This window comes from Scophthalmus maximus, chromosome 22 (genome assembly GCF_022379125.1).
Source record: "Scophthalmus maximus strain ysfricsl-2021 chromosome 22, ASM2237912v1, whole genome shotgun sequence".
Taxonomy (NCBI): Eukaryota; Metazoa; Chordata; class Actinopteri; order Pleuronectiformes; family Scophthalmidae; genus Scophthalmus; species Scophthalmus maximus.
The window spans coordinates 8,227,501-8,255,000 of record NC_061536.1 but is presented as its reverse complement, the minus strand read 5'-3'; the positions used below and the strand labels follow the sequence as shown (position 1 = coordinate 8,255,000).

At 43.4% G+C, this 27,500-nt stretch overlaps 1 protein-coding gene across 6 annotated transcripts in view; it reads left to right on the top strand.

Moving 5' to 3' along the window:
* The window catches only part of trps1 (trichorhinophalangeal syndrome I), a 108,110-nt gene that overhangs the window by 26,383 nt on the left and 54,227 nt on the right, over positions 1-27,500 (top strand). For 5 of the 6 annotated variants that reach the window (XM_035620566.2, XM_035620565.2, XM_035620567.2 and 2 more), the window contains exons 3-4: positions 24,100-24,780; positions 25,321-25,436. In XM_035620566.2, the coding sequence (XP_035476459.1) occupies positions 24,100-24,780; positions 25,321-25,436 (797 nt within the window). The remainder of the gene's footprint in view (positions 1-24,099; positions 24,781-25,320; positions 25,437-27,500) is intronic. The other variant, XM_035620568.2, reaches the window with a different exon arrangement.

Below are 27,500 nucleotides of genomic sequence, written 5' to 3'. Positions count from 1 at the left end.
AACACACAGAAGCTCAGGCGGCCGCTGATAGCGCCGCTGCCAGGCCTGCAGCAGAGGCAGCGCCACCAAGACGATAAAGGTCGAGCTGCCGGGAGCCGACAGCGCTCGTGGCTTGCGGGGAGGCAGCAGATAGCATCCAGCTCAGCCGGCTAGAGTGGCCAGGATTCCGCCTCGCCAAGACAATAAAAAAAACAGAGTAGCTGGAGGCTGACAGATAGTTCCAACTGGTAGTCTGTCAGGGTCCAGGTGCCCATCACGCGAGCGACTCGGTCACCATGCTGCACTGGGTTTCACAGTGGACTGCTGCGTGTCTTTGGCTGTGTTGTTGGTGCCAGTGCAGAGGGAGAGTGCTGGTGTGTGGAACAATGTGGGCACAAAATTATCATCAGAGATGGAAAAAAAACAAACACATTGCCAACAGGAACCAGAGAGGTGCTGTATGTGCAAATCCACCATTAAGCTGTGTGACACATAAGGAAACTCTTGACTGAAGTAATTTCACTACCCACCTCTTATCTCAACAGCGTTTCTCCACATGTAAAGTTTTAACTCCTCCCATCTTCATGACTTTTTGCCGTACGGTGGCAAAAAGCCTTTCACAGCAATTGAGTTGAGAGTTTGTTTGGAGTGTTTGACTGCACCTTTGCACCTCCCATGCGTATAGACTCTCCATGCTATTTGACATGATTCTTGCGTAGACGGTAAAGGAGGTTAGTGGTGTAAATTTACAGTGTACGTTGTCAGACTTGAACCTAAACCACATCCATATGACAGAAGTAGTCCCTCTTTTAAGTTCAGGGTCCTTGTTTCATCTTGGCTGGTCGGAGTCTCTCTCCTACTCCTACTTACCCCCATTCTGTGTCACATTCCCTCTCCTCCATGTTTGTTTGTGGAACAATAATGCGTGTTGTAAGGCATCTTAAAATATTTTTTGTACTGGTACACCTTTGCATTTTGTGTTGTGACTTTTCCATGCAGATCTTGAGGACGGACGCAATTTCGCTCATAATATTGACTAAATTTAGCTTGGTCATGCATGTTTTGGGCGTCGTCTTGACTCATTAGTTATTACTATTACTGAAATCAAGATGTACGCTGGCAGCTTTTTCTCATTGATGACTGCATGTTCTGTGTATGTAAACAGGAAGTCTTGATGCTTAGTCAACATCCAGTGTGCTGCTGTAAGAATTTGCTTTTGCAACTTTTGCGCATGGATTTATGAATGTGTCTTTTGTTTACAACAAACATTCTAATATATCATTAATTTACTTTAAACAGTATATTATATATATATGAAAGGAAGCTTTCCTCTCAGTGGGATGAGTCACTGTTGCTCTTTCTCTGCATTTTGTCTCACACAAGTTGGTCTTAATGAATCACCGCTGAGTAAGTCGAACTGGAAAATGAGACGCTTTTTGTCTCCAGCTGCTTTGAGTCCCTCGGACATGTTTGACTGCAATAACAAACTCTGTTGAGTTTGACTCCTGAATCTTTTCAGGGCCAATTGTCAGTAATGGAATATGAGAAGTTCCATACTGTTCAGGCTATTGGAGGACCTGCTGTGTCTTTGACTACATGAGGGGAAAAAAGGGACATTGAGATATCGACAGGAAAAAAAATGGATTTGACAACTGTTTAAGAAAATAAAGCTGTGACTTGAAAGATGGAGGGAGCTTTCATTCTTTTCTACTGTTAATTACTTGCAAAGCATTGGCAGCGGGTTGCGGGGACACAAATGCCAAGAAGGACACCACTGACGTGGACTTGAAGTAAGAGACGGGGAGGGAGACATGAGACAGAGTGTATTACCATCAGATTAATGTTACGGTGTTCTCAACGCAGACTTAATAAGGAGGTGTCTGTGCTTTGTTTAGTTAAGACCTGCTTAGCTTTGGCAAGTGCTTCTTACTCAGAGCTGCTGCCGTGTAAGTTGTCATGCTGTGAATTTTCGTCTTCTCACTTTGCTCTCGGGTCACTTCTTATTGCATAGGTGCTGTTGTTTGAGGTTTCATGTCCAAATGAGGATGATAGCAATCCACTATAAGACTCAGCAAAGTGTAAGGTTCCATATCAACTTTACTTCAGACTTCATCATCCAATGAATATTGCCTTTTATCTCTGTCATACCATTAGCCAATCATTGCAGATCTCTGAGTAAAGACATTTTCCTAGTACAAGTTGTTCGATTTCCTACACATACCATATGTCGTATACATTTCATTTAGCAGTCTAGAGCATGTGAGCACAGCAGTCAGGCGTTGTTTGACATCTGATAACACCGTTGTTTGATGCTTAACACGTCCGATATTAAATTAGCCGGTGTAAACTGGTCAAGTTCCATTCTTTGGTCCAGAAGCGCTCCAGCTTTTTCCGCAGACATCTGCCCCAGCTGCTTAACAGAGCACTCTTACTGTTGGAATATTAAGTTGAACACCTACTTTTAGACTGGAGAAAATAACCAACCTCACTAATGGATAAGTGCCCTAGAATGCTTAATTCCACGTGTGTGTGTGTGCGCGCGTGTGTGTGCATGCGTGCATATGCGTGTGTGTGCGCGCGTGTGTGTGTGTGTGTGTGGGCGCGCACGCACATGTTAATGTGTGCGTTTGAACGTGTGGTAATTTTCATGGCAGGTTCCTTGCCATTAGTGCACTACTGAACAAGGCAGCAATTCATTCAGCAGATTTAACTGGTGTGTGTGTGTGTGTGTGTGTGTGTGTGTGTGTGTGTGTGTGTGTGTGTGTGTGTGTGTGTGTGTGTGTGTGTGTGTGTGTGTGTGTGTGTGTGTGTGTGTGTGTGTGTGTGTGTGTGTGTGTGTGTGTGTGTGTGTGTGTGTGTGTGTGTGTGTGTGTGTGTGTGCGCGCGTGCGTGCGTGCGTGCGACAGAAAGAAAAAATATGTGTATGTAGTGTGTGTAATTGTGTGTGTGTGGTTGTGTGGCAGGTTTCTAAGTGCAGAGTGTGTGTTGTTTTTAGAGAATTGTTTCCGTGCGCCTGTCTGCACCATATGGACCTATGTGGAAAAAGGCCCCTTTAGGGGCCTGTGTATGGGCATATGTACTTTGTGTGTGTGTGTGTGTGTGAGAGAGAGAGTGTGTGAGTGAGAGAGATAGACAGGGAATGTGTGTATTTGTGTGTATGAATGTGTGTACAGCGGTCTGGTCTGCCCAGAGTGAAGCTGTAAAAACAAAAACCTCTTGAAGAAAAAGAAAAGGCTTCATAGGAGCAGTGATGTCAAATAGTACTCCATTCTCTGTCCACACACACACACACACACACACACGCTCTTCTCACTCTTATTTACTTTCTTATTTTATATCCTATTTTGTTTCTCTCCTTTGGTTTTTAATAATTTGTATTATTTTTCTTTGTCTCTTCCCACCTTTGAATCTAATCTGGACTTTTACTGCAATAATCACTTTCAATATTTCTTCCAGTGACACAATGCCATGTTTCAGAAACGTTTAAGAAACTGTTATTGTTTTTTTGTCTTTCTTCTTTCTAGTATCATATAGGCCTTTTTTTATTTTGGTATTGTTGTTAAATTGGTGAAAATAACCCCTGTATCTTTTTCCCGTCAGTAATAATTTTCTGTTCTCTTCTTGTTTTTCATCTGTCTGTTTTGCTTTTCGCCTTTTGTTGATTTTGTCTAATTGGCGTAAACCTCAGGGCTGTGGTAATGACTTCTGGGGTTAACGAGCTTCTGCTAACAATCACTCACTTGCATTCACACACACACACACACACACACACACACACACACACACACACACACACACACACACACACACACACACACACACACACACACACACACACACACACACAAAAGCAGAAACTTGTGCAACCATTCACACACTCTCATGAAAGTAACGTACGGTATATGCAGATGTGAGCATATACTTACACACATGCTCATGCAAGGATGTACACACAAATGCACACCGAAAGTCACGCACAGAGCCACACACATGCACATACTTCTACACACAGTTTTGACACTACTTTACAAAAATCTGACTGATATTGGCACAAGAACAGTGACGCTTCAGAGTTGGATGAGGTTAAAAAGACCATTTTTGTGCAACGAACATGCAGAGAAGTAAACATACACACCTCTCTGACATATCTCGTGTGATGCTATATATGTGATGCTACAGGTGTATAACAAGAGAATGTCAGCAGCTTGAATACTATTGATTTATCTCTAAAAAAAGGTTCAATCGCCTGTTAGGATCAGACAGAGCTCAGCTTCGCAGGTGTCCGATACTTCCAACAGGCCATTCTTCACAAAATTTGGTGCAATCCTTTTCAACTCAGAACAAATACATAAAGGATTTTGGATGTGTAGCTTTGAAATGCTAAATTTCCTCCAAGCCACATTGACGACCGACTCGAGTCCGGACTCCAAGTTCTCCTGGTGTGAACTCTGCTTTAATCTCTCCGTCTCTCCCTCTCTCGCTCTCTCTGGTATCTTGATATGGTCTGTGTTCTGCAGGGACTTCTAAACATTTACATTTCTGCTTTCAAGTGCTGTTTATAAATGGCTCTTATCTGCTATCTAACACACACACATACGAGCGCACATTCAGACGGGGACAGGCGGTGAATCAAACCTTTTCTTGTCCTGACAGTAACACGGTTGCTATGTCCATAATAGGACAGGAGGAGAGAGGAAGAGGGAGGCAGTAAGAGAAAAGAGTGCCACATAGACAGAAGGAGGGGGAGGCAGATAATTTGCCACCAGAGTATTTTGTGGTGAGGTGAGGCGTGGAACTTTGGTGACTCTTTTCTTTCTTTTTTTTTCTCTGTGATAATCCACTGATCCCTTGTGGGGAAATTTTTCTTTATATCTCCGCTACAGAATAGCACCCCGGGGACTGACAGGGCCTCAGCGCCTTGCTCGAGGACACTTAGACAGGGTGGATCCTCACAGGGGGAGATAACTTGGCCTTCTAGCTGAAGGATGCTTTTAGTCTCTAGTCACTATGCCACCCTTGGCCCATGTGCTTGAGCTCTGCGCTACCTCGATAAACTCTTGACAAATGTCCAGTGTGGAAAAAAAGCACCATTGGGACCAGAGGCTCCACCCTCTTCTTCACTCTGTAGGGGCAGGACAGAGAAGGTAGCACCTTGAAAAACTTTATTTAGTTAGGTTTTGGACCGTTGTTCAGACAAAACAAGACACCCGAATGTATCTCATTGAGGTTTCTGACATTTTAAAGACCAGGAGAAATACAAATTTCCAGTAATTCACAGGGGGGGAAAAAAACACGAAGGTCTGGAAAAGTATATATAACAGGAACCTGTTAATCATCTTGGTACCGCCGAGATTCATCCTGTGACCCACCATCAATTTTAAAAGGACCAGGACTGAACCAGGTTTAAGATTCAGCCTCGGACACAAACAGGAGTATGTCACGGAGGTCCCGAGGGCTCCAGGAGACCTGACCCTGACATTTGATCTTCCTTTTCAGACCAGCGACAGATGAGACAGTTCCTACTACAGGGATCGGTGGAGTATCACATCACACGGGACCTCTTTTCATGTGATCAGCTCTAGTGACACATTGTCAGCTGGCTCGAAAGCGACAGTATATTTGTTGCTAACTCTGTTTGACAGCTCTAATCTGTTTGGTTTTTTTGGGGGATAGTTGAATTTATTGCTTCAGGGAGATGTCCCCCTGAATGGCAGGATCATAGAGCAACGCAGGCTCGTGGAGAGGGAGAGAGAGAGCGATAGAAAGTGTTGTTACAGTGAAATTATGGCGAGAGAGGAGAAAGGGGTAAAGAGAGAGAGAGAGAGAGAGAGAGAGAGAGAGAGAGGAAATGACACATAGGTGGAAAGAATCTCATCCCTGCTCCTGTCTCACACTGACTTTCTTCTTTCTCTGTCTGTAACACATTTTCACACTAACACACGCGGGCGTGCACGCACACACAAGCGCCATAATTGAACAGTAATTGAACACTTCTTATCTGTCCAAAGAGGTTCAAAGTAAAGATTCACGGATCGTGTTTGTGTGTGTGTGTGTGCGCGCGCGTGCGTGTGCGAAGGTGCTCGTGCGTGTGTGCATGGTTTGCATGTGTGCGTGTGCCGTCTGATTCTTAGCACACTGTTTGACTCGGAGCTGCTTTTAAGGCAATGAATTCGCATCTCGTCCTCTTTCTCTTCCTCTCTCTCTTCCCATTCGGGTTGTCTTTCTAAATCTCTTCCAGTTTCCTCTTTTGTGTTAGTCTCTCTCTCTCTCTCTCTCTCTCTCTCTCGCCTGTCTTTGTCTCCCTGTCTTTATCTAAAGTAAAAAAACATTTATTGTCAAATTTATTGCCAAAGCAAAAGAAATGAAACAGAATAAAATAAAAGCCGTGCTCTGGTCTAATTATTTTCCACCTCTGAGTCTTTCTTTTTTTGTGTCTGTCTCGATTTCTATCTACTTTCTCGCACAGACTTATAGATTCTCTGTATGCCTATGTGAATATGTGTCCCAAAACATGGAGAGTTTTCAGGTTTGACAGGTTGAAAGCACAATAGATAACATCGCCAGTGAGGAGTGGAAGAGTTTGTATTTTCTCATGTCCATTTTAACTTGTCCACAAAAATTTTCCATTCGCATAACCAACACGCCGGGGCTGTGTAAAACATGTCACTGCGGACAAATAACTGAAGATGTCTAACTTTTTTGAAGGAGTGAAGGAGCGACATGAAACAACGTGAGAGAGTAGGGGAATGATTGTGTGTGTGGGTGTGGGCGTGGGTGTGTGTGTGTGCACGGCAGCACATGCGCACTGCATAATCTGTACCACCTCAAGAGGAGAGGACAGAGAATCAGGGCAAACAGGACCAGTTTAAAATGAGATGTCTTATTGAAATATGACAAGTTTTCTTATCAAACAGAGGGATATAAAGGACTCCCTCTAATACAGTTCTTTCTCCAATAAAGACCTTTTTACTGTCTCCCGGTGAGGTCAATGAAAGCTCGGCCACTATTCGAGGAAACACATTAGTGAAGTATCCTGCCGGACTTCAATGAGCAGACGGCTGATTGGCCAGCAGCCGGTGCTCATGGAGCTTTTGGACGGATCCGGGTGAAGATTTGGGGACTTTGCACAAAACATGAGTTGATTAGACTTTAGTGGTTAATAATGTCTGATGTCAGAGACTTTCAGGTCGACTGCCAAATAGCTTTGATATTTGAATTGTAAATGATTCCCAGAGGATAAACACTGTCAAGCTTTAGACAAGTCTTTTCTTTGCTGCCGAGTCTAGCATGTCTTCAAGTTTTTGAACTGGTGCCAGAATTGTGGTTTGGTTGCGTTTGATTGACACAGGTAATAATTGGCGACAAAGTGGATAGCCGAGAGGCAGATGGAGGGAAACAGTCAGTTTTACCTCTGGCTAATTTATCCTTTAATGTCCATGTATGTTTGACATTTTAAACATGTATGTTTGACATTTTGACCCGTGGGCTGGAAAACATTTTTGAACAAACAGAAGATACTTAAAGTTGTTAATTGTAGTAAAAACTGAACACAAAAACGTGGAAGAAACTCTTAACTTTACACCATGGGCATGCTGTTTATTATATATATATATATTTTTTTTCTTTTTAAATGCCATTCATCAGCGGCGTAGATCAGAGAAAGATTAGAGAGAAGAATAAAAAGCAATGAAAAGAAGGGAAAGATGAAGGGAGGGGCTTGGTATGAAATCAGAGATGAAAGGATTTAGGGTGTAGTAAGAGATAGATGGGTTTAAACACTAAACCCTGTGTTTGTGCGCGTCCATGCTTGTATTTGTCTGCATGTGGATTTTAAGGGTGTATCAGCAGTTAGATGGGTGTGAGAACCAAAGATTACATACCTGTGCTCTTATTACTGATCCACACCTGAATCTCTTGTAAATCTTTGACCTACTTAAGGTACCTATATCAAGTGGAGGTCGCATGATTTATCCTCGGCGCACACTAAAAGCAGGCTGATAAGTTTTCCGATAGAACAGGAAATATATAAGGTGAATTAGGCTTAATCTTTTGACCAAATGTGACGGTGTCATTGTATTGATGACTGGCAAGCCGATGGCTAACCCATACAGGATGTCATGCCCTCAGAATAAAGGCGACCGAGGCGACGTTGAGAAATTGGCCAATGATTACAAATAATTGCCCGATTATCTGAAGCTGCTTTCAGACACACACTGAAATCTGGACATCTTCAGGAACTGTTTTCCCCGGAGAAGCTGTATGTGAGAACGCTAATGCTGCACCAGAGCTTTCCCTGCCAGCTCCCTTGTAGAATTGACGGAGAATGTTGGAGTGAGCCCATGTGACAATTCATAGCGACAGCGGGGCGTGTTGATGACCGTAAAAAATATTTTCATGCCCTTCCTCCTGCATGCTATTACCCAGGCGCCACACAATGTTCCGGGTATTTTCCTGCTGTCATGAACGCGTCTCACTCGGACAATCCCCTGCTGCATTCGTCATACGTGAAGAGGCAAACTCCGGGGAATGTTTTTTTCCAGATTTATCTTTGGGCTGTTGCATTTGACAAACATTCCACGTTGCTATCTTTTATATTCGGAATTCGAATACTCCCTGTGAAATAGGTAAAGTATATATACAGGGGTTTTAGAAGACGGTTTTCAGACATACACAAAGGGCCGGTTTGGTCTTTTATTCAGGAGAGGTTGTCAGATACCTTTATCTGCACGCCGTTCTAGTAATCCTACATAATGAACTGTGCGCGTGGCGTGTATAAGACGAGGCGGGTGTGATGCTGTGACGGCCCTCAGGGTCACATATGGTAAAAACCTGACTGAAGCCAAAGTGAATTTCCACAGCTGGTCTTTACAGGGGCCTCTGTTTACATGACACTGCGACACAATGCAGGATTACGGGTCGATAAAATTCTGTCGATATTTCATTTTAAGAGGACCCACGTCGAGGTGAATACGCGCCCTGAATAATCACCACTTTGGTTCCCACTTACAAAGCCTCCCCTCCCTTCAATAGAATCACCCAGAGCCTGCCAATACAGATAATCTCAAGTGATCGATTTCAGTTTATCACATTGAGAATGCACAGTTGGATCAAACCAGCTTATTGTCCATTATGGTCACCTCCTCGTCGTGTCCGAGCAGCTGTGCAGTTTCATGCTCAGGCTACAGCATCCAGAGTCATTTTGGGTTAACTTCATGTCCTTGATTTGCAGCGTGAAAGCCAGGTTTCATTCATAAACTACCAAAAACTTTGGCATGTGCGCATCTCATGTGTCAAGTGACTGATTGGTGTTTCATTTTCTTCTATTTTGAAATTGAATTAAATCTTAAAAACCCTCACACGATTAACATCAACTTAAGTCTTAAACTGAATCCATAAAATGGGATGTTTGTGTTTCCGTGTGTGTGCGCACGTGCTAAGGAGCTTCTTATCTCAGACTCTGATGTCGCAACGACCCGCAATTTCCCCTTTCACAGGAAAGCTCATTGTCTGTGCGTGAGTGTGTCTGAGGAGAGTGAGGGATGACACCGAGTGAGAATGTGTGGCTGTAACGCGGGAGAGAGATGGATGTGAGCTCGCAAAACACCCATGGAGATTTTTCATCTCCAGGCAAACCCTCTCCATCGCCGTTCGGCTGGACGACAAAGTAGCAGTTTTAATTAGGAACAAGAACTTTTTATCACTTCTAAGGGGAAGGAGAAGATGATAATCATTTTAGGATCCCGAGGTATCCACCTTGTGAAAAATGTCTTGTAGAAAAAGCGATAGCCTGAAGTTTAAATAAAAACCTGACACCTGATAAAGAATCTTGCCGCCTTCAGACTCTGCGTGACAATTAAACCCCCTCCTGTGTCTTTTTATGACTTGTAGAAATTGAAAATCTCCTGGACTTCTTTTGCCTAAAAGCTATAAAATGGATACAGTGATTTGCAGGAAACCTCCTCAGTATCCGCATCTACGTTATTCTTTAATTCATGAACATCAGTCCATTGCTGGGATTACCATTTAGTTCTCACTACTTTGAAACTGCTCTCATTTTGGTTTTCGCTGTAATGTTTCTGTCTCGTTTGAAAAACGTTCCGGATGGTTTCAGTGCAGGACGGGGTCCTGTAGTAATTCTCTCAGAGCGAGTTGTCTACCCCTTGTCGTCCCTCTGGGCAGGCTGAGGTCTCATAACCATCCGCTCTCCGAGTGTATCTGTGTGCATGTGTATCTGTCAGTTGTTATGCAGGATAGAGGAAATGAAAGCTCAGACTGAGCCCAGAGGCTCTCTAAACTGTCTCAGTGTCCTTCACGTGTGTGTGTGTGTGTGTGTGTGTGTGTGTGTGAGAGCAGCTTGAAGAGGGGGGAAGCACATCTGCTCCCATAAATAAGTGTGTGAGACAACACAAGTTAGTGTCGACAATGGGGGAGACATTACACTCATGTGCTGTCTCCGTCCGCTGTTGTGCTCAAGTGTTCACAAATACATTTATACATACTGTATTCACACCGTGACGATCGAATGTGATTGAATCCCAGCTTTTATTGTGAAATACTGGTCAGTGCTGCTATTCCTCCTTCCCCTTTTTTGTTCCCTGTGTGTGTTTGTGTGTGTGTGTGTGTGTGTGTGTGTGTGTGTGTGTGTGTGTGTGCCCGTGTGTGTGTGTGTGTGTGTGTGTGTGTCTGTGTGTGCCCATGTGTGTGTGTGTGTGTGTCTCCTCGGACTACTGCCTTTATGTGTGCATCTTCCCAGAACTGACTGTAGCTTGCATTAAGAACACAGTGTACGACGTATTACATCACACAGGTGCTTGTGGCTGTTACAGTTATACTGCAATTTCATATCTCTTCATGGAAACTGTCGTTGTTCAGTTAAACAGCAATTTTGCTGTAAGGGTTCTTTTTCTTCTTCTATTCGCTGACTCGAAAAACACACATTTATTGATTAATACATTTTCTCTCATTTAAACCTAAATAAAACCCAAGTTGTGTGTATGTGTGCAATTTCCTCGTTGTCCCCCAGCAACCCCCCCCCCCCCCCCCCGAGCTCTGATCACAGGAAGTTGAGAGGAAGTCGTCGGGTCTCCGCCACTTACACACACACACAAAATTCGACTTCCTCCCACGCTTTCACACTAGTAGGTAGTGGGGAGTAAATAAAAGTGAAGAGGAAGGGGGGACAGTATTCAGGTGTGATAGTCATTTTCTTTTCAACCAGGATTCTCTTTCTTCGTCAAGTGTGAAGTCTGTCTGTTTCCACACCACCTTCTCTCACACTCTCACCTTCTCTGTTTTGCGCCGCCCACCTCTGTGAAGCATCTGCCGCTCTTCAGCCAACTGTCCGTCTTCACATGCTTTGAGAGGAACCTGGTTAATAGAATTGGAGAAACCACATTTTTAGACCACATACGACACGTGAGCATTTACATGATCACATACAGATTAAAAAAAACATCAATAAGTCAGTTTCCCCTTTCCCCCTCTGTGCTTTCAACGTGGCATTGTGAACCTTGGGTCAAATGTTTCATACCCCGATTCCTCGACTGTCTAAACTGGGGCCATCCATGTCTTGGCAGATGTGAAGTTACTTCCTTCCATCTTTGTGATTCTTTGCTTTCTGCGTTGCAGGTTAAGGCCTCTTGACTGTACTTAGGTGTCTCTCATCCATAGACTATCTCCTTACCCTGGTCTGTAGGTGGTCAAAGAGCTGAGATGTGTTTTGAGTCTTTTGTCGGGAACTGTTTTTGCAGCATTCTTTGGAAAACATGGTTTTCAGGTCCGTTTCAGAGTTTTCATACCCAAACTATGTCTACGTGACAGAAGTTGCCCCTCTTCTAGGGTAAGAGCTCCACATTTTGTCTTGTGCTCATCCCCTCCTGGGTCACGTTCACTCCACCCTGTGCCTTAATGGACATTTCCTGTCTGCATCCAATGCAGTGTGGAAGAACCGCATGGATGCAGCCTATAGTGCCAAAACTCTTTGACTGTGATGGCCAGTGTTTGTTAGGTGTGTGCCTCAGTGCTCGCGTTGTTCCTCACTTTTTTTAAATCCTGAGACATTCATTCTGTCTTTTAGACCAAAAACACAGAAAGACGTGGCCTCTGTTTTGAAAACTTAAAAAAAAGTAGCGCCTTTCCCGCGAAACATGCTGTTTTGGGGGTTTAGTTATATTATAAGTTGTTTGTCCTTCAGTTGTGTGTAATCATCAGATCCATGTTGAAAAAAATCTATCCGTCAATTCTCAGCAGTTGTGTAGTTTTGATGCTGATATTGTGGGTCATCTTTACTCCTTCTTCTTCTCTCCTGCTGCTGTGGTTTTGAGATGTGTAATCTCAATGAACACTTTCCTCTTTCCTCTCTCATAAAGTACTTTTTCCTCTTTACTCTGGGAATAAAGGCTTTTCAAAATAGACACCTTTTTAGTACAATATTTCTAGGATTTAGAGGACGCACTTTCATTACATATGAGACTCCGCTTTTGATGTAGTTTTTCATTGGTATGTGTGTATATAATGTACCTGTATTGTGTATCTGTGGTACTGCCAGTGTGTTAACTTTCTCTCTTTTTAGTTTGAATAAGTCCATTTCACCAGAAAAACACCTCAGTTTATTGTTCACTCAGTTTGTTCTAATGTAGCAACAATGGGTTTCAAAGTGATGATTGCATTGTGTGTGTGTGTGTGTGTGTGTGTGTGTGTGTGTGTGTGTGTGTGTGTGTGTGTGTGTGTGTGTGTGTGTGTGTGTGTGTGTGTGTGTGTGTGTGTGTGTGTGTGTGTGTGTGTGTGTGTGTGTGTGTGTGTTTTTGTGACGCCTGCTGTGTACGGTGCTTAGCAAATGCAGAGGAAGAAACTAAACGAGGATTTAATGAGCAAACTTTTTAAATAATATAAATGATTAGAAGCAAGAGATGTAACTAATATTTTAATGTGTGGTTTATAACAATGGTTTAGGGCTGAAGTCGACCAAAGTAAATCTAATATCAAACGATTGGTCAAGGAGGGAGAAAAAAATCTGGTATGAATTATAAATCTGAAATACATAATAAGCTTGTATCGGCACCGTATTGAATGAATGATTTTGTCCTAATTATTCAACCAAACACATTGAAATAGGCCAGTTCGTCAAGCATTAAACACAAAGTTGACGGAGCGTCCTAACGCAGACAAGTTAGCCTTCAATTTGTAGATGATGTGCCACATTGATTGTTGAGCTGCGACATGCAAACTGCTGTTTGCAAAGTGCAGCCACGTCACAGACGTACAAGAGTTGACAGAGTTGTCAATTAGTTTGGGAGCGGGCTTGGGGGCGACACAGTGTCTAATCTGCCCGCCCGACTAACTTTTGACTTTAACCAAATTGAGAGTAGGCTCTCAACTCAGAACTTTTTCACCAGTAAACAACAGAAAGACACCACACAGTGTTTTTTGTTTACATGGAAAGGATATGAAGGGATTAACTGAATTATAGGTTTACTCACTACCTACACACGTGCACACTAAATAAACACAATATAAAGACGCACTGGAGTGACCGTGGAATCCTGTGGGCTGCTCTAAGTTTGTAGGTTAAGAAGATTATCCACTTGTTGGAAGCCTTACTAGGTTTCCATGATTAGTCTCATCTAAAATGATGTCTGTGTGAGTGTGTGTGCGTGTGTGTGTGTGTGTGTGTGTGTGTGTGTGTGTGTGTGTGTGTGTGTGTGTGTGTGTGTGTGTGTGTGTGTGTGTGTGTGTGTGTGTGTGTGTGTGTATGTGTGTGTGTGTGTGTGTGTGTGTGTGTGTGTGTGTGTGTGTGCTTGTGTGTGCTTGTGTATTATATTAAAAAAACAATAATCACTGAGGGAAATATCACGACTTCAGGTAACTGTTTTGTTTGCACCGGGGGCTATGTTTTCTCCCGATTACTCCTGTTAGTGTATAATGTGTTTCTACGCGTGTTTATTTTGTGTTTGACAAACATTTTACTGAAATGTTTTATCTCCGTGAAGCACTCTCAGGTTTTAAAATGTAATTTTGAGAAATATGATTTAGCGTATATGCGAGTGAGTATGCGCGTTGACATGTGTTCATACTTTCTGTGCGGGTGTGCGATCCATAAGGATCTTCTCTCACTGCCAATCTTCGACTCCTGGCATTCAGTTTAACAATAAGTCATTACTCAAACTTTGTGTGCGTGTGTGTGTATTTGTGTGTGTGTGTGTGTGTGTGTTTTCCATATGTCCACATGTGTGAAACGGCTCCCTCATGACAGTTGTATGATTTATCCCTAAAGTTCCTAATGGGATTTTACACACACATGCCCACACAGACATACAACTGATAGCTGTTGATGACAACTTGCCCACCGCAAAACAAAGGTGGCTGAGTTGACATCACCAGAGAGAGAGAGAGAGAGAGGGAGCAAAAGAAAGAGAGAGAGGGAAAGAGAGAGAGAGAGAGAGAGAGAGAGAGAGAGATTCATTTTTAAAGGAGCTTTCTCAGACGTGACCACACATACATGGTATGCTCCACACACACATTCACACACAGACAGAGTGTGCTCTGAGGACCATAGCAGGGGAGCTGTGTGTGTGTGTGTGTGTGTGTGTGTGTGTGTGTGTGTGTGTGTGTGTGTGTGTGTGTGTGTGTGTGTGTGTGTGTGTGTGTGTGTGTGTGTGTGTGTGTGTGTGTGTGTGTGTGTGTGTGTGTGTGTGTGTGTGAGTGTGTGTCTGTGTGTGTGTGCGTGTGTGTGTGTGTGTGTGTAAAGTTAAAATCCAGACAGCCATTCCAGAGGCGAGACTATTGAGTCTTATAAACTCTCAGGTCACAGATTATTGAAATAGCAGAAGAAATATATAGTCTGCGTCTGTGTGTGTCTTCTGCTCCGCTATTTCACTAGAACATCAGCTGAACTCCAGACACACACACACACACACACACACACACATGAACACACACCTGAAGTTGTACGCACCGATGTGCGTTTGTTTGTATTCAATGAAATAACTTGCATTTGTGCGTGGCATTTTTGATGCGGCTGCTCGTGCCAGTATTTGAAGCAGCAGAACCTGGATTTTTTGGGGGGGGCAGTGAGTGTGTGTGCGTTGTGCAATGCTGATTTATTTCAACACCATTTATAGTGCCTTTGGGAACGGAACCAGCGCTCTCTTGGAGGCTATTTCATTGTAATAGTCTGAAATACACACAGACAGTCTATTGTGCAGGCTAATCCAACAAAATGTACCTTGTTTAAACCTGCAAACTCCCGTGATTTGACAAGGAATGCACGGGCGGACTAATAGGCTTTAACCGATTCCCTCGGAGAAACCGAGTAGCCTGTTTTTTGTACTCCTCTCACCCACCTGTGAGCCTTGAAACGCACACCTCAAAGTAAACTTTCATTCATCGTGGGTCCCTGGGTGTCAGCGCAGTGCTTTCAAATTTGCCTTTGCATTACAGCGAGTTTAAAAAAAAAAAGTGGATTCCTGTCACTTTTTTTTTTTTACATTTTCTGTTTGAGTGTCTTTTGTGTGATTTGTAAAGTTAGAGAGTCAATTGAGCTCGAGAGCAGAAATCGAGCGGTTTCATTTTCGCAGACCAGTTCAGAGAGTTTCCCTCGGCGACTCGGGTAATGCTCTTTTCCTTATCACAGTAGTTTCTGCTCAATAGCCAGACAGCCACGGATATACTGGACAGCTCCCACTTTTTCTATGTTCGTCTGCATGTCGCGTTAACCAGTGTTCTGCTTTGACTCCCTTCAGGGGCAAATTGCCCTCCCGCAGAGAATTACACCCAGACATGCACATACACATACACAAAGCCACACACCGAGAGCAGCGCTTCCCAGACCCTGTGTGGTGAAGTAATCCAATGTAGTTATTCAAGGTCAGATTCCCCTAATAGACTTTTAATGAAGTTTGCGAGGGGACGGCTGGGAGTATGTGGGTGTGGGTGTGTTTTTGTTGGGGGGGGGTTGCAGTTGTGAGCACTTTGCGGTACAGCACTAAACCGTAAATGCAACGAAACTGATAAATAATAAAGCTGGAGCTGTTTCACGTCTTTTATGAGAATATGCAGAATTGATTGCGCTTCCCTCTGTGTTCACGTGTTCATCAAAGTGCAGTACTTTATTAGGACAAAGACGTATCGTTTTTAGATGAGGCTTTGGAACAATGTTTTTTGGGAATTTGGATGCATCTGCAGCTTGAAAAGTCACATTTTGCATTCAGGAATTGGGTAAAATTTGAAGGAGTAGAGTGATGTTCTACTTTAAATTCTGTATTTTCTTACTGACACGGTGAGCTTGCTCCATTTCTTCCCTTCCCTCCATTTCGGGGCTATGATTCATTAATAGGTGTCAGTCTGTCTGTCACGTAAAGTGATTGAAGCTGCACTCTGGATCCCTTTAACATATACGCACAGCGACAGGCGCACCGAGGTTCATGTAGGGATAGGCGACAAGTGCGGGCGGCAGAGAAATAGAGATTGAGAAGAAGTCAGCCACAGAGAGAGGTGGGAGGGGAAAAGGGGGCGGGTGAGAGCGAGAGATTAATTGAGAGGGAGCCGGATGAAAGATGGACAGATAAGGAAGAGGGGAGGAGAAGCAAAGTGTGCTCATAGCATCGGTTTCGCTGTGTGAGAGTAGTGAGTGGAGAGAGGCAGGTCGAGTGAAGGAGCAGAAACAGAGGCAGGGAGGTTCATAATGAGAAAGAGGTATTGAAAGTTGAACCTCTGATTAAGCTTGACATTTAAGATGACATATTTTGCATGTTGTTAGCCCATTACAAATGAGTCCTACACTCCGGGAAAGTGTGTCTGCATGTGAGTCTGTGTGTATGCGTGTTATTTGCTTGATCCGTGGCAGGAATGAATTGGGCCCCCGCTAGACAGCAGCGTGTGTGTGTGTGTGTTAGCGTGTGCGTGTGTGTGTGTGTGTGTGTTAGTGTGTGTGTGTGTGCGTGTGTGCGCGTGTGCGTGTGTGCGTGTGTACCAGAAGAGTTCTGGTATTGATTAGTGGCCGTGCAGGCAACTGAAAGCTTTTAGTCTTAAAATGGCAGGTGGACTCGATCTCAGTGATTTTATGTTATCCGCCTCTCTCTCTCTCTCTCTCTCTCGCGCTCTCTCTCCCTCCTTCTGGTTCTCTCTTGACTCCGCCGTCAATTAGACTCCCGCCTCTGCAAAATCGATTCCAAAATAGAAAGAAGAGGGGAAAAAAAGAGGCAGAAATCCTCCCTTCTGCTGGCTGTTTTCTTCCCTCGTCGCCCTTGTTTCTGGAAGTGGCCGGACTCACCCGTGCTCCCATCCCGTGCTCGAAACCGTGCCCTGCGCAGACTCGTGCACCTGTGGCGGATTTTGATCATTATCCCGCCGCCCTAAACAGGCTCGGTTTCACAGACAGTTCTGTTTTGACGGGGCGGCTACTAAAAAGGGTCACATGCGCACTTTCATTAATATTCTCTTCAGCTGCTTTCATTCGCTGACACGTAAACCTAAAAGCCACAAGGCATTTCAGTGTGACTGGCCTTTTTGTGCATCAGCGGGCCTTCGTAGAAGTAACGATCTGTGACATTTTCATATAAATAAATGACTGCTGAGTGACACGGCACAGTCGTGATTGTGAAAGCTTTAACATTTGCCACAACAAGAGCCGGTGTCTCGCCAGTTCCTTCCAGGGAAACTCCTTTTCACACGGAGGAAGTGATGTGTTTCAGGCAGGAGGTTTAACTGGCGTTATTTGAGGAAGGTCATCAAACCATGGTTGAGTAGACATAAAAATTAGCCCAGCAAAAAAGGTTGACATTCAAATCAGAGTTTGGCTGTTCAATATGAGTATACAAAAATATTTTTCTATTTTTTCTTATATTTTATCAAGCACCACTTTATTTGACTGGCGGATTTGTGAACGGGTGTTGAGGGGACAGCGTCGTTTAAATATGCTGCTTCCACACATGCACAGAAGTCCGGAACTTTTCCAGAACTTTTCCGAAGGGGCTGTATGCGAGACCGCAAATGTTGCTCTGGACAGTTACCAGAACTCTTCCTGTCACCCTCCTTGTATACTTTCTGAAAAAAGGCCAAGCGAGCCCATGTGAGAATACAGTAGAACAATCTCCAGAAAAGTCACAGCGAGCGAGTGGGTGTGTGGATGACTGCAAAAAGTCAAAACACGGGTTTCCACAGAAGAATAATAGTCATGTCCTGTCTCTTGGGGCTCTTTATGGGACCCACCCAATTTGTCGGACATTTCCTGGAGTTCCTGTCTGAAAACCGCTTCAGTGAAGTAAAGAAGCCAAGTAATCCATCCAAGCTGATGCGTGCTAACTACTCTAGCAATTTATGAAGTTGCAGTGGGCTCTAAATTCACAACTTCTAAGCAGAAGATAAGGTTATATCAGAGCTTCCGTCTCACTCAGACTCACCCTGAGTCTTCACCGAGTGGACAGGACGTCTTCACAGAATACTCTTTGGGCGGCGCACACTATGTCCACATATGTCCACACATACTCAATCACTGTCGGTGAATTTTCTTTCATTTTTTCTCCCCTCCTAAAAGAAATTCCGAACACGACATCTGGGAAAAATTGTATTATTGTAATAGTCCAAATAAACCGGGGTCGTAGAATTGGTTCCACCAGCTATTATGTTGCAGATTTTTCAATGGGCAAGCAGCTGGGCGCCTGACCTGATGTACGACTCCACCGTGAGTGGATCCAACATGTGCCTCAATCTGTTGGAAATATTTTTTTTGTTGCTCTCCAGTAACTTTGAAGATTAAGAAGAAGTTGTCTTTGAAATTACACCACTAGAGTTGCTCAATTGTGGCAAATAAACAGTTATATAAATATATAATATGAACACACTTTTCCATTTCCGAACTTAAACTGTCATTGGACATTTCTTGAAGTTTCTAAGTAAATCATATACAACTCATCCTCTTTTCGGCAATGCGTATTAGTATGTGCAGCTTATCTGCTCCTTGCCTCTTGCACTTTTTTCCTCTCCTGCTGCTCTCCCTCCCTTTGTTCTTTTTTCTGTCTATCCATTTCGCGAGGCAATCTCTTTTTTCTTTTCTAAATAAGGAAAACATATTGTCGTTCCTGTCTAAAACCTCTCCTCCCATCCAAAGCTCCTGTCCTCCTCCCTTCTTATCTTACCGTCAGTGCGAGGTTGTTTATATTAATTAAGAGGCTTAAACATCTTTCTCGCTTCTTTCATCTTCTCCTAACCATACCTCCTCATTGTTCGCTTACCGCCGGGGTAGAGAATTAGCACACTTACTCGCCAAATGAAAGTAAAAAAATATGTTGCCGAATAAAAAAAAGATGAGGTGATGCGTAATTGGTGGATTGGTGAAATGGGCCTAAACTTCCATCACTGTACCACAAACCAGTGAATCGACTAACAATTTGTCATTTGTTGACGATCACTGTCCTCTGTTGCTATGGTGACACAAGAGATGTGATTATGTCATTGTTGGCACCAAGGACAATGTGTCAAGCTAAACCTAGTCCTAACCACTTAGAGAGTCAGAAAGTATGTGGTGGCACATTGCCAGTATCTTATCAGAGGTTTCCATTGGTTACACCGCTTTGTGGCGGCACGCCATGGGAAAAATGAAAAATCAATCCAACCAGTCAATTATCTAATCTGACGACTTGGTGTCTCGCCCAGGCGGGCGTTTAGTTAGGTGGAGTGTGAGGAGGCATCTCTCTCTTCCCTCTCTTAGGTCCAAGCTGGATTATTTTAGCTCTCATCCCGTTCAGTAACTACAACAACCTGAGCTAATCTACACACATTACAGCTGACTAACGCAACGTGACCACAACTAATGACGTTCACTTTTCTGTGGCTACAGCAAAGTGCCGGCGCTTCTCTCACTTACCACAACCGACCTGCCAAGTTCGGCTGAGTCACAATCACAGGTGCAGTTAAGCTGTTGTTGCATTGTTGAGTGAAGCACTGGAGAGGGGCACTGAAAAAATAACTAGTCTATATGAATTCATACGGTTTGTTTACCTCCATAAACAAACGGGGGGACATAGATCAGAGCTGCGAGATGGAGCTCAGGAAGGGACAGAAGAGAGGTGAGGAGAGTAGGAGAGGAAAAGGAAGATTAGTTGATTAGTTTTACCATCCTTGAAATGTTAAGTTTTGAATACAACATTTCAAAGTAAAATATGAATATTCTAAATAAATCTATCCATGATTTACTCTTCCCCTCAATCTGCCCACAGTCACATTTCCCCCCACAGCAAACCTCCTGATCCAAACTTTGACTTATGCAGTTCTAAGGCTGCTTGGAAAGAATTTTGGTGTAATTTCTTTCAGTCTACCAGCCATTGGCAGATACTCCAAAAAGTTAATATTTGGACCCTGCCCTCACTGTAAATCTTTTTTTTTTTTTTTAAACGTTAACATGATGCAGTGAATCGGAGAGAGATAGATAGCAACAATAGGAAAAAAAAAAGTTGAGTTGATGAAGAGCAGCAAACGGTCGGGACAGAGACTACGAGGATAATGTGATGAGACAGTATGACGCAAATCGAGAAACAAAAAGAAAAGCTAGAGAGAGATCTCTGTGTAACAGGACCTTGCCCGTAGCATTATTTCTTCATATGTTGCACATTAATCCTTTGCTTATGAAAGATGGAGATGCCAACTGCAGCTGTCCCACGGGGTGGGGAAGAGCAAAGATATCTGAAAGTGGCAGAAATATGTGGCTGTCTCTCTGCATCTGCATCAAACCCATCTATCACATCAACTTTATAATAATACAGTGGGCAAAAGAGTTGAGATGTATGGATAATCTATTTTTTTCGCCATCAGTGAGATCTAACTTTGATCTTCCTTTTGAGTTATTAAAAAAAAAATATTTACATGAATGTCAGGGTCTTGTGGTGTTACATGATGCTCACATACATACCATGTGGTTGAGTTGGAGTCATATCAAGCAAAATAGACAAAAATCCCCAAAGCCACCTGACGTGATGATGAATCGTTGAATCACAATGCCGCTGTGATAAAAGTCTGTTACCTGCCAGATTCTGCAGAAACTTGCCGCGCTCCTCTCGGGGTCCATCCTACTGCAGTCGTCTTTTGGCGATAATTGACAATTTCGGATAAAGGCTTCACTCACGTTTGGGGCTAATTGCAGTTGATGGAAATGATTAACTGTCACACTTATCCTTGCTGTGGTATTGGGGCCTTTGTGGTGTATAGGGGCTAATTGTAGCTAGTAGCAGTAGTTGTTATGCGGTATGTTGTGGTGGGTTGTACCTAATTGTAGCTGATAGTAATGGTTCCAGTCTGTGTATACAGCCTGAAGCAGACAAAGGCTGTGCTGCGACACTGAGACTCACACAAACGCATACGCTCAGACACGGACACACACACACACACACACACACACACACACACACACACAGTACAGCACAGCGTCGTAACACACACATTCCCTTTTCGCGTTGCCCACATCCTGGAGCATACAAGCTCGCCTGAAGTACAGTATGCAAATGAATAAGTGATGGCATCGTAAATAAATAATCAATGTTTATAGTGCTGCTCGTCGCAAGTCCTGTTCTATGGATTTTATGCTTCAGCTAAATCATTCCTAATTTTCTTACACACTCATTTCGATCAAACTTTTAAAGCCGCTTCTGAAACCGTACAGGGCAGATGGAAACACAGTTAGGTCAGTCAGTGCTTCTTCGGTTGGATTTCGGCTTCATTGCTTTACCACAACGATCTGTAGTTTTCCACTGTGTGTGTGTGTGTGTGTGTGTGTGTGTGTGTGTGTGTGTGTGTTGTGTGCGCGGGCGCAGGCAGGCGTATATATGTGTGTAAGTGAATGATGAATTCTGACTGGGTGTGGTGAACATCAGATGAGATTTTCCTCTGCTCCCTGCACTCTCTCCCTCTCTCTCTCTCTCTCTCACACAAACACACACACACACATGCAGACACACACAGTGAGTGCCAGGGCTGGTCTAGGCGTGGGCCCTCGCAGACATAAATTGCTTTATTTTAATAGTTGTATGGTAGAAAGAAGGAGAGAGAAAAAATGGTGAAACACTAGAAAAGGCCATAGACAGAAAATTGGATTCAAGAAAGAAAGTGGGTCTCTCTCTCTCTCTCTCTCTCTCTCTCTCTCTCTCTCTCTCTCTCTCTCTCTCTCTCAGGTCTTTTTCTTCTTCTCTCTCTCTGTGTTTTACTTTCTCTTTTCCTCCTAATCCTCTAGATTACATTACAGGGTTGTTAAAACTGCTCCTGGTCTGTTTATGTATATCTACATGTGTGTGTGTTTATGGTATCGCTGTTTGTTTTCAGCTACATTCCCTCTTACTTTCCTTGTGTGCATGCACGCGTGTGTTTTAACTGTCACGGTTTAGCTCTGCAGTTTGCTATTGCTATCAGTAAATGACAATGAGAACAACAAATTTCGTCCTCAGACTAACATAGACTTAATCACCGGGTTGCACACATGCTATCTCTCTTCCACACGCATCATCAGAGACATCATCAGCATTACTCACCCTCAGAAAACCCCACGCGCTCACACACAGTGTCTTTCCCCCTCATATTGCATTGATCTAAAAGTGATCAGAATTTGGCGTCTATCAGGCGTCCTTTGTGTTTGACTGTCTTTATGACCAAAGACACACACGCGCACACACACACACACACACACACACACACACACACACACACATACAGTACAAACACAGCATTTGGGTCAATGGGTTGACTGTGTTTACGGCTGAATATGAACGGAACGACCACAAATAAACACACGCTGGCATATGCGCACACACAAGCGCTCGCGAAAAACTCACGCAATATCTCTCTGTCACGACTGTTGTGAACAGAACGACCACAATTGTTCTCTTTTCAAACAAAAGAAAGATTATGGCTTAACATAAAACATATGCTTGGTTATTTGATGGCTCTGCATAGTGATTATAAGGGAGGCAGGGGAGGGATGGTGGGTGAGAAGGGGGAGCTACAGAGAGAGGGAGAGGGGCAGGAACAGAAAGAATTTTAATGATGGAATTACTTAAATTATTGGAGCAATCATTCTTGCATGTGAAAGTGGGCATCAGAGAATAAAAATGACTGGAATACAATGAAAATGCCTTGATAAGTGTCTTTTATCGTTGGATAGAGGAGCACTGATTATAAACGAGCAAAGACGAGGAGAGTGCATGATAGGTTGAGGGAACGAAAAGGGAGTTATGTCGGGGGTCAAAGTGAATTGGGTTTATGAAATGAGAAAGAAAAGCAGACAACAAAAAGAGAATACAGAGGCGAAATTGACAGGAGGTGCCACAGATGGATCACGAGAGATGGTGAGAGATGAGAAAAAAAACTTTGAGAGCCAGAAAATGAATGAAACAATTTCAGAATGAGATGCAAAAGAGAGAGACATTTGGAAACAAACAGCTTCCGAGTGCTGGAGGGGATGAATTGCAGTCTTCCACCTCCCTCATCCATCTTTCTGATATGGGGTGTGTGGTTTGATGTGGTCGAGTGTTGGCCATTCTCCCCGTCTCTCCCCCCTCTGTCTGTCTCCCCCATTTCCCTCTCTCCCTCGCCCTCCGAGGGGTGGTAGCCCTCTCAGTCTCTCTGATATGGTTTGGGTTTTGATGTGGTCATGTGTTGAAGATTCTCACGGATGGTTTCCATAACGATAAAAAGATTCACTCCCTGGTATGGAAAAAAAGGAATTGCACTTAAGGATGCAACGAACATCCCAACACACATGCCTTGAAAAATATCTCACAGCTAAGATGTTTCTGATTTTTATGGGGCTGTTTTTTCTTTGACGAGGTTTGTGGTTGAGGATCGTCACAGATTTCAGTGTTCAAAGAAGTTTGTAAATTGAATCAAAGCCATTCTGTACACATACACCATTGTAAGAAAATTCTATTTGTATGCATGTAATTCCCAGTATATTATTTCTGTCCTGCAGACTCCTTATATCTTTTAATGTCTTGAATTTAAGGGATTATGAAAATCTGTTTATTATTTTCATCTCCCACGTCTATTAAAACACAATACAGATTTTACATGTTGTAGATAATATAAACGGCAATCGAACAATGAAATGAAAATTTAAAAAAAAATGTTGTCTGTCTTTTTCAGAGATGGTGAGGAAGAAGAATCCCCCTATCCGGAGTGTGGGAGGTGAGGAGGAGGAGGAAGAGGAGGGGAGGAGGCCAGCAGGAGAAGAAGAAGAGGAGGGAGAGGAAGAGGGGAGAGTCGGAGCGGAGGCCGAGCGAATAAACCGACCCTCTGAGCCAGAGTCCTCCGACCGGGTCAGAGGAGATGAGGAGCAGGAGGAGGAGGAGGGAGAAAGTGAGTGTGTTTCCTCATCTGTCTCTCCCTCATCAGTGGGTGATCGCTACACTAATGAGGAGAGAGGGGCCAGGAGAGGAGGAGGAGGGGGCAGGTCCAAACACGGAGACGCGGCGTTGACCGACAGACCCGAGAGCCAGTCGGAGCCCGAGGACGGGGAGAAGGGGCTACAGGGGAGGGAGCGAGTCACCCCTCCTCTCCTCTCCACTCCCCACCTCCTCCCCGGACAGGAAGGAGGGGAGGAGTCGACAACTGACACCCCTCCGCTGTCCTCCAGCCCCTCTCCCAAACTCCAGGACTTCAAGTGCAACGTGTGCGGTTACGGTTACTATGGCAACGACCCCGCCGACCTGGTGAAGCACTTTAGGAAGTATCACCTGGGTCTGCACAACCGCACACGGCAGGACGCTGCCCTCGACACACACATCCTGGCCCTCCACAACATGGCCCCTCAGCACACACCTCTAGGTAACTTCAGCTCTCGGACTAATGCATTTGAGTTGATATTACATTACATGACATGACATTCATTTAGACGACGCTTTTGTCCAAAGCGACTTACAATAAGTGCAGAATATATGAAGCTTTGCTGCATATTAGACAAATTAGCATGGATTCCACTGATCAAGTCTACGAACTGCACCACACAGTGACATGCTGTCGGGCTTAGAAAGTGTCTTTAAGTGAACTTTAATCAGTTACATTATTATTGAAGGTATGAAAGTTGTACCTGTCATAACCATTATTTTGTAAAGATCATAAGTCTTTGACTTTGTCGTATTTTTCCAGTGTGCTGCGAGCGAACCAGTTGCGTGCCACCACCACTTGTTGATTGTTGATCTAAAAGTTTTGCCTCCCCCCAGATGTCAGAGTTTTCCTATGATTTGCCCCCCCCCCCCCCACACACACACACACACACACACACACACATACACACACTCCCACTACCACCCCTGTATGTCTATCTGCTTCCACAAGTCTGACCCCTCCTTGTATTTCTGCCCCCAGACATACAGACAGGACAAGGGCAGAGAAGCCAAGCCAAAGAGTCGGGGAAGACGAGGCCAGATATACACAATCAACAGCACAGGGCGGTTATGATGAATGGCACATATGACGTTCAGGTAAGCATTCGGAGATACAAAAACCTAGCTTGTGTGACAGTTTTTCATGAAGTCAAAAGAAATACAGTAATGAAACAGTAATCGTGCCACTTCAACAATTAGTAACAAGTAAAAAAAAACCAACCTGTTATGCACAGAGCATGTTGTGATGAGATCATGTTGAGTTAATTTGTAGGAAGGGAATGGTTTCGACGGGTGGAGCGAAGACTCACGAGTTGAGTAGAACTTTTGTTTGGTTACCTCTGGTAACAAGGTCTGTCTGGATGTCTTAAGAGGTCATACATTCTGCACTAGTTCTGTGTACTTTTAGCTAGACACTTTATTCTACATTATTCTTTAAATCACAACAAACATTAAGAAATGCATGTTAATGCTGCAAATACAAGTGTGTCAAAAAGTTTTAAGTCATCAATCGGTTAGAAAACATTTGACCCCAAACACATTCGATTTTTTTGAAATACCAGAGCATTTTAGTCTGAATTTGATCATCTGCTCAGATCATTTCCGAGCGGACCGACCAGACGATCCATTTCCTGTGGTTGGCCTGGCCATGCGTCGCTCAGAAAACAGTCAGCCAATTAGAAGAGAGGCTCAGAGACGGACACAAAACCCCGCTGTTCTTGCGAGAGCAACAGAGGAAAGCGTGGGAGAGGAGATTTAATGCTGTACTGAGAGGAGTTTCAGAGCTTGAAAACCACAAATATATCAACTTGTTGATATCAAAACCTCAAATAAAAAAAGCATAAAATATGGGGACTGTGACAGGGACTAGTATTTGGTGGGAGCTGTTTCACTGAGAGATTGCAGGATTAGGACGGGAATGAACTGGTGCAATGCTTAATTCAATCTACCAGATAATTGTGCATAAACTTAAAGATGTATTCATTTTACCTTTTGATTATACACAGGGGCTGCACGGTGGTATAGTGGTTACCGCTACGGTTCTGAGTTTGAATCTCGGTTTCAAACCAACCAGGGCCTTTCTGTGTGGAGTTTGCATGTTCTCCCCGTGTATGTGTGGGTTCTCTCCGGGTTCTCTGGCTTCCTCCCACAGTCCAAAGACATGCAGAATGGGGTTGGGTTTATTGGAGACTCTAAAATGACCGTAGGTGTGAATGTGAGAGTGAATGGTTGTCCGTCTCTTATACACAGTCGGAGCACATTAAAGAAGTCTGATGTAATGTGCTCCTGCAATCTGGACATCCAACAGACGAGCCACTAAATTGGCTGACAAAATGCGTTTTTACTTATTTAGTTCATTTAAATCAAAAAGCCGCAGACTCTGTTTAGAACCCAAACTCGCCAAATGATCTAATCAACGTGGATCTGTTTGCTGCTCCTGTTATCGAGACATTAAAGCCTACTTGGCAGCTATGTTTGCTGTGAAACTTTGTGTAGAATTTGTAGAAATGTAAAAAGTATGTAGAACTTCCTAAGCACATTTTGTGTCTGGCTATACTGTTGTTTTGAGCTTTCAAAATTGCTTTTTAAAAAACAAACAGATTGTAAAATTCAGTTTTCATATTCATTCATATATATATATATATATATATATAAATTATGTTGTCAGGCAGCAATTTGGGCTGTTGTCTTTTGAAAATGAACAGACAGACAGACCTCCATCATGTCATTCTGAATTGAGATGTTGCCGCAAGATGAAACCTCAATCAACCTCAAAGTATTTTTGACCTCAGCAAATGTAAGAAATACATATTTCAAGTTTTAATAGTATGTTTTTTTCCATATCTTTAAGCCAAATTATGAAGCTCTTTGTTTCTATATTAATTCATGGTTTTAAGTAGTTTGAGAGGCTGTCGCGTTCTTCATAAGTGGCACAGACAATTAATTATTTTTTCCTACAACTGCAGCTGACCATAAATACTGAGGTCACGTGCAGGCAAATTGTCTTCAAAAATCTAATGTTGAGTCTCATGATCATTTTAATGCAACATTTCAACCTGTGACATTTAGATACTCTTTAAATGAATATCATTGCCATGCACATATTGTTGTGTTTAAAAAAGAATAAGCTCTTTAATTGGGATTTCCCCATACTTAATTGTG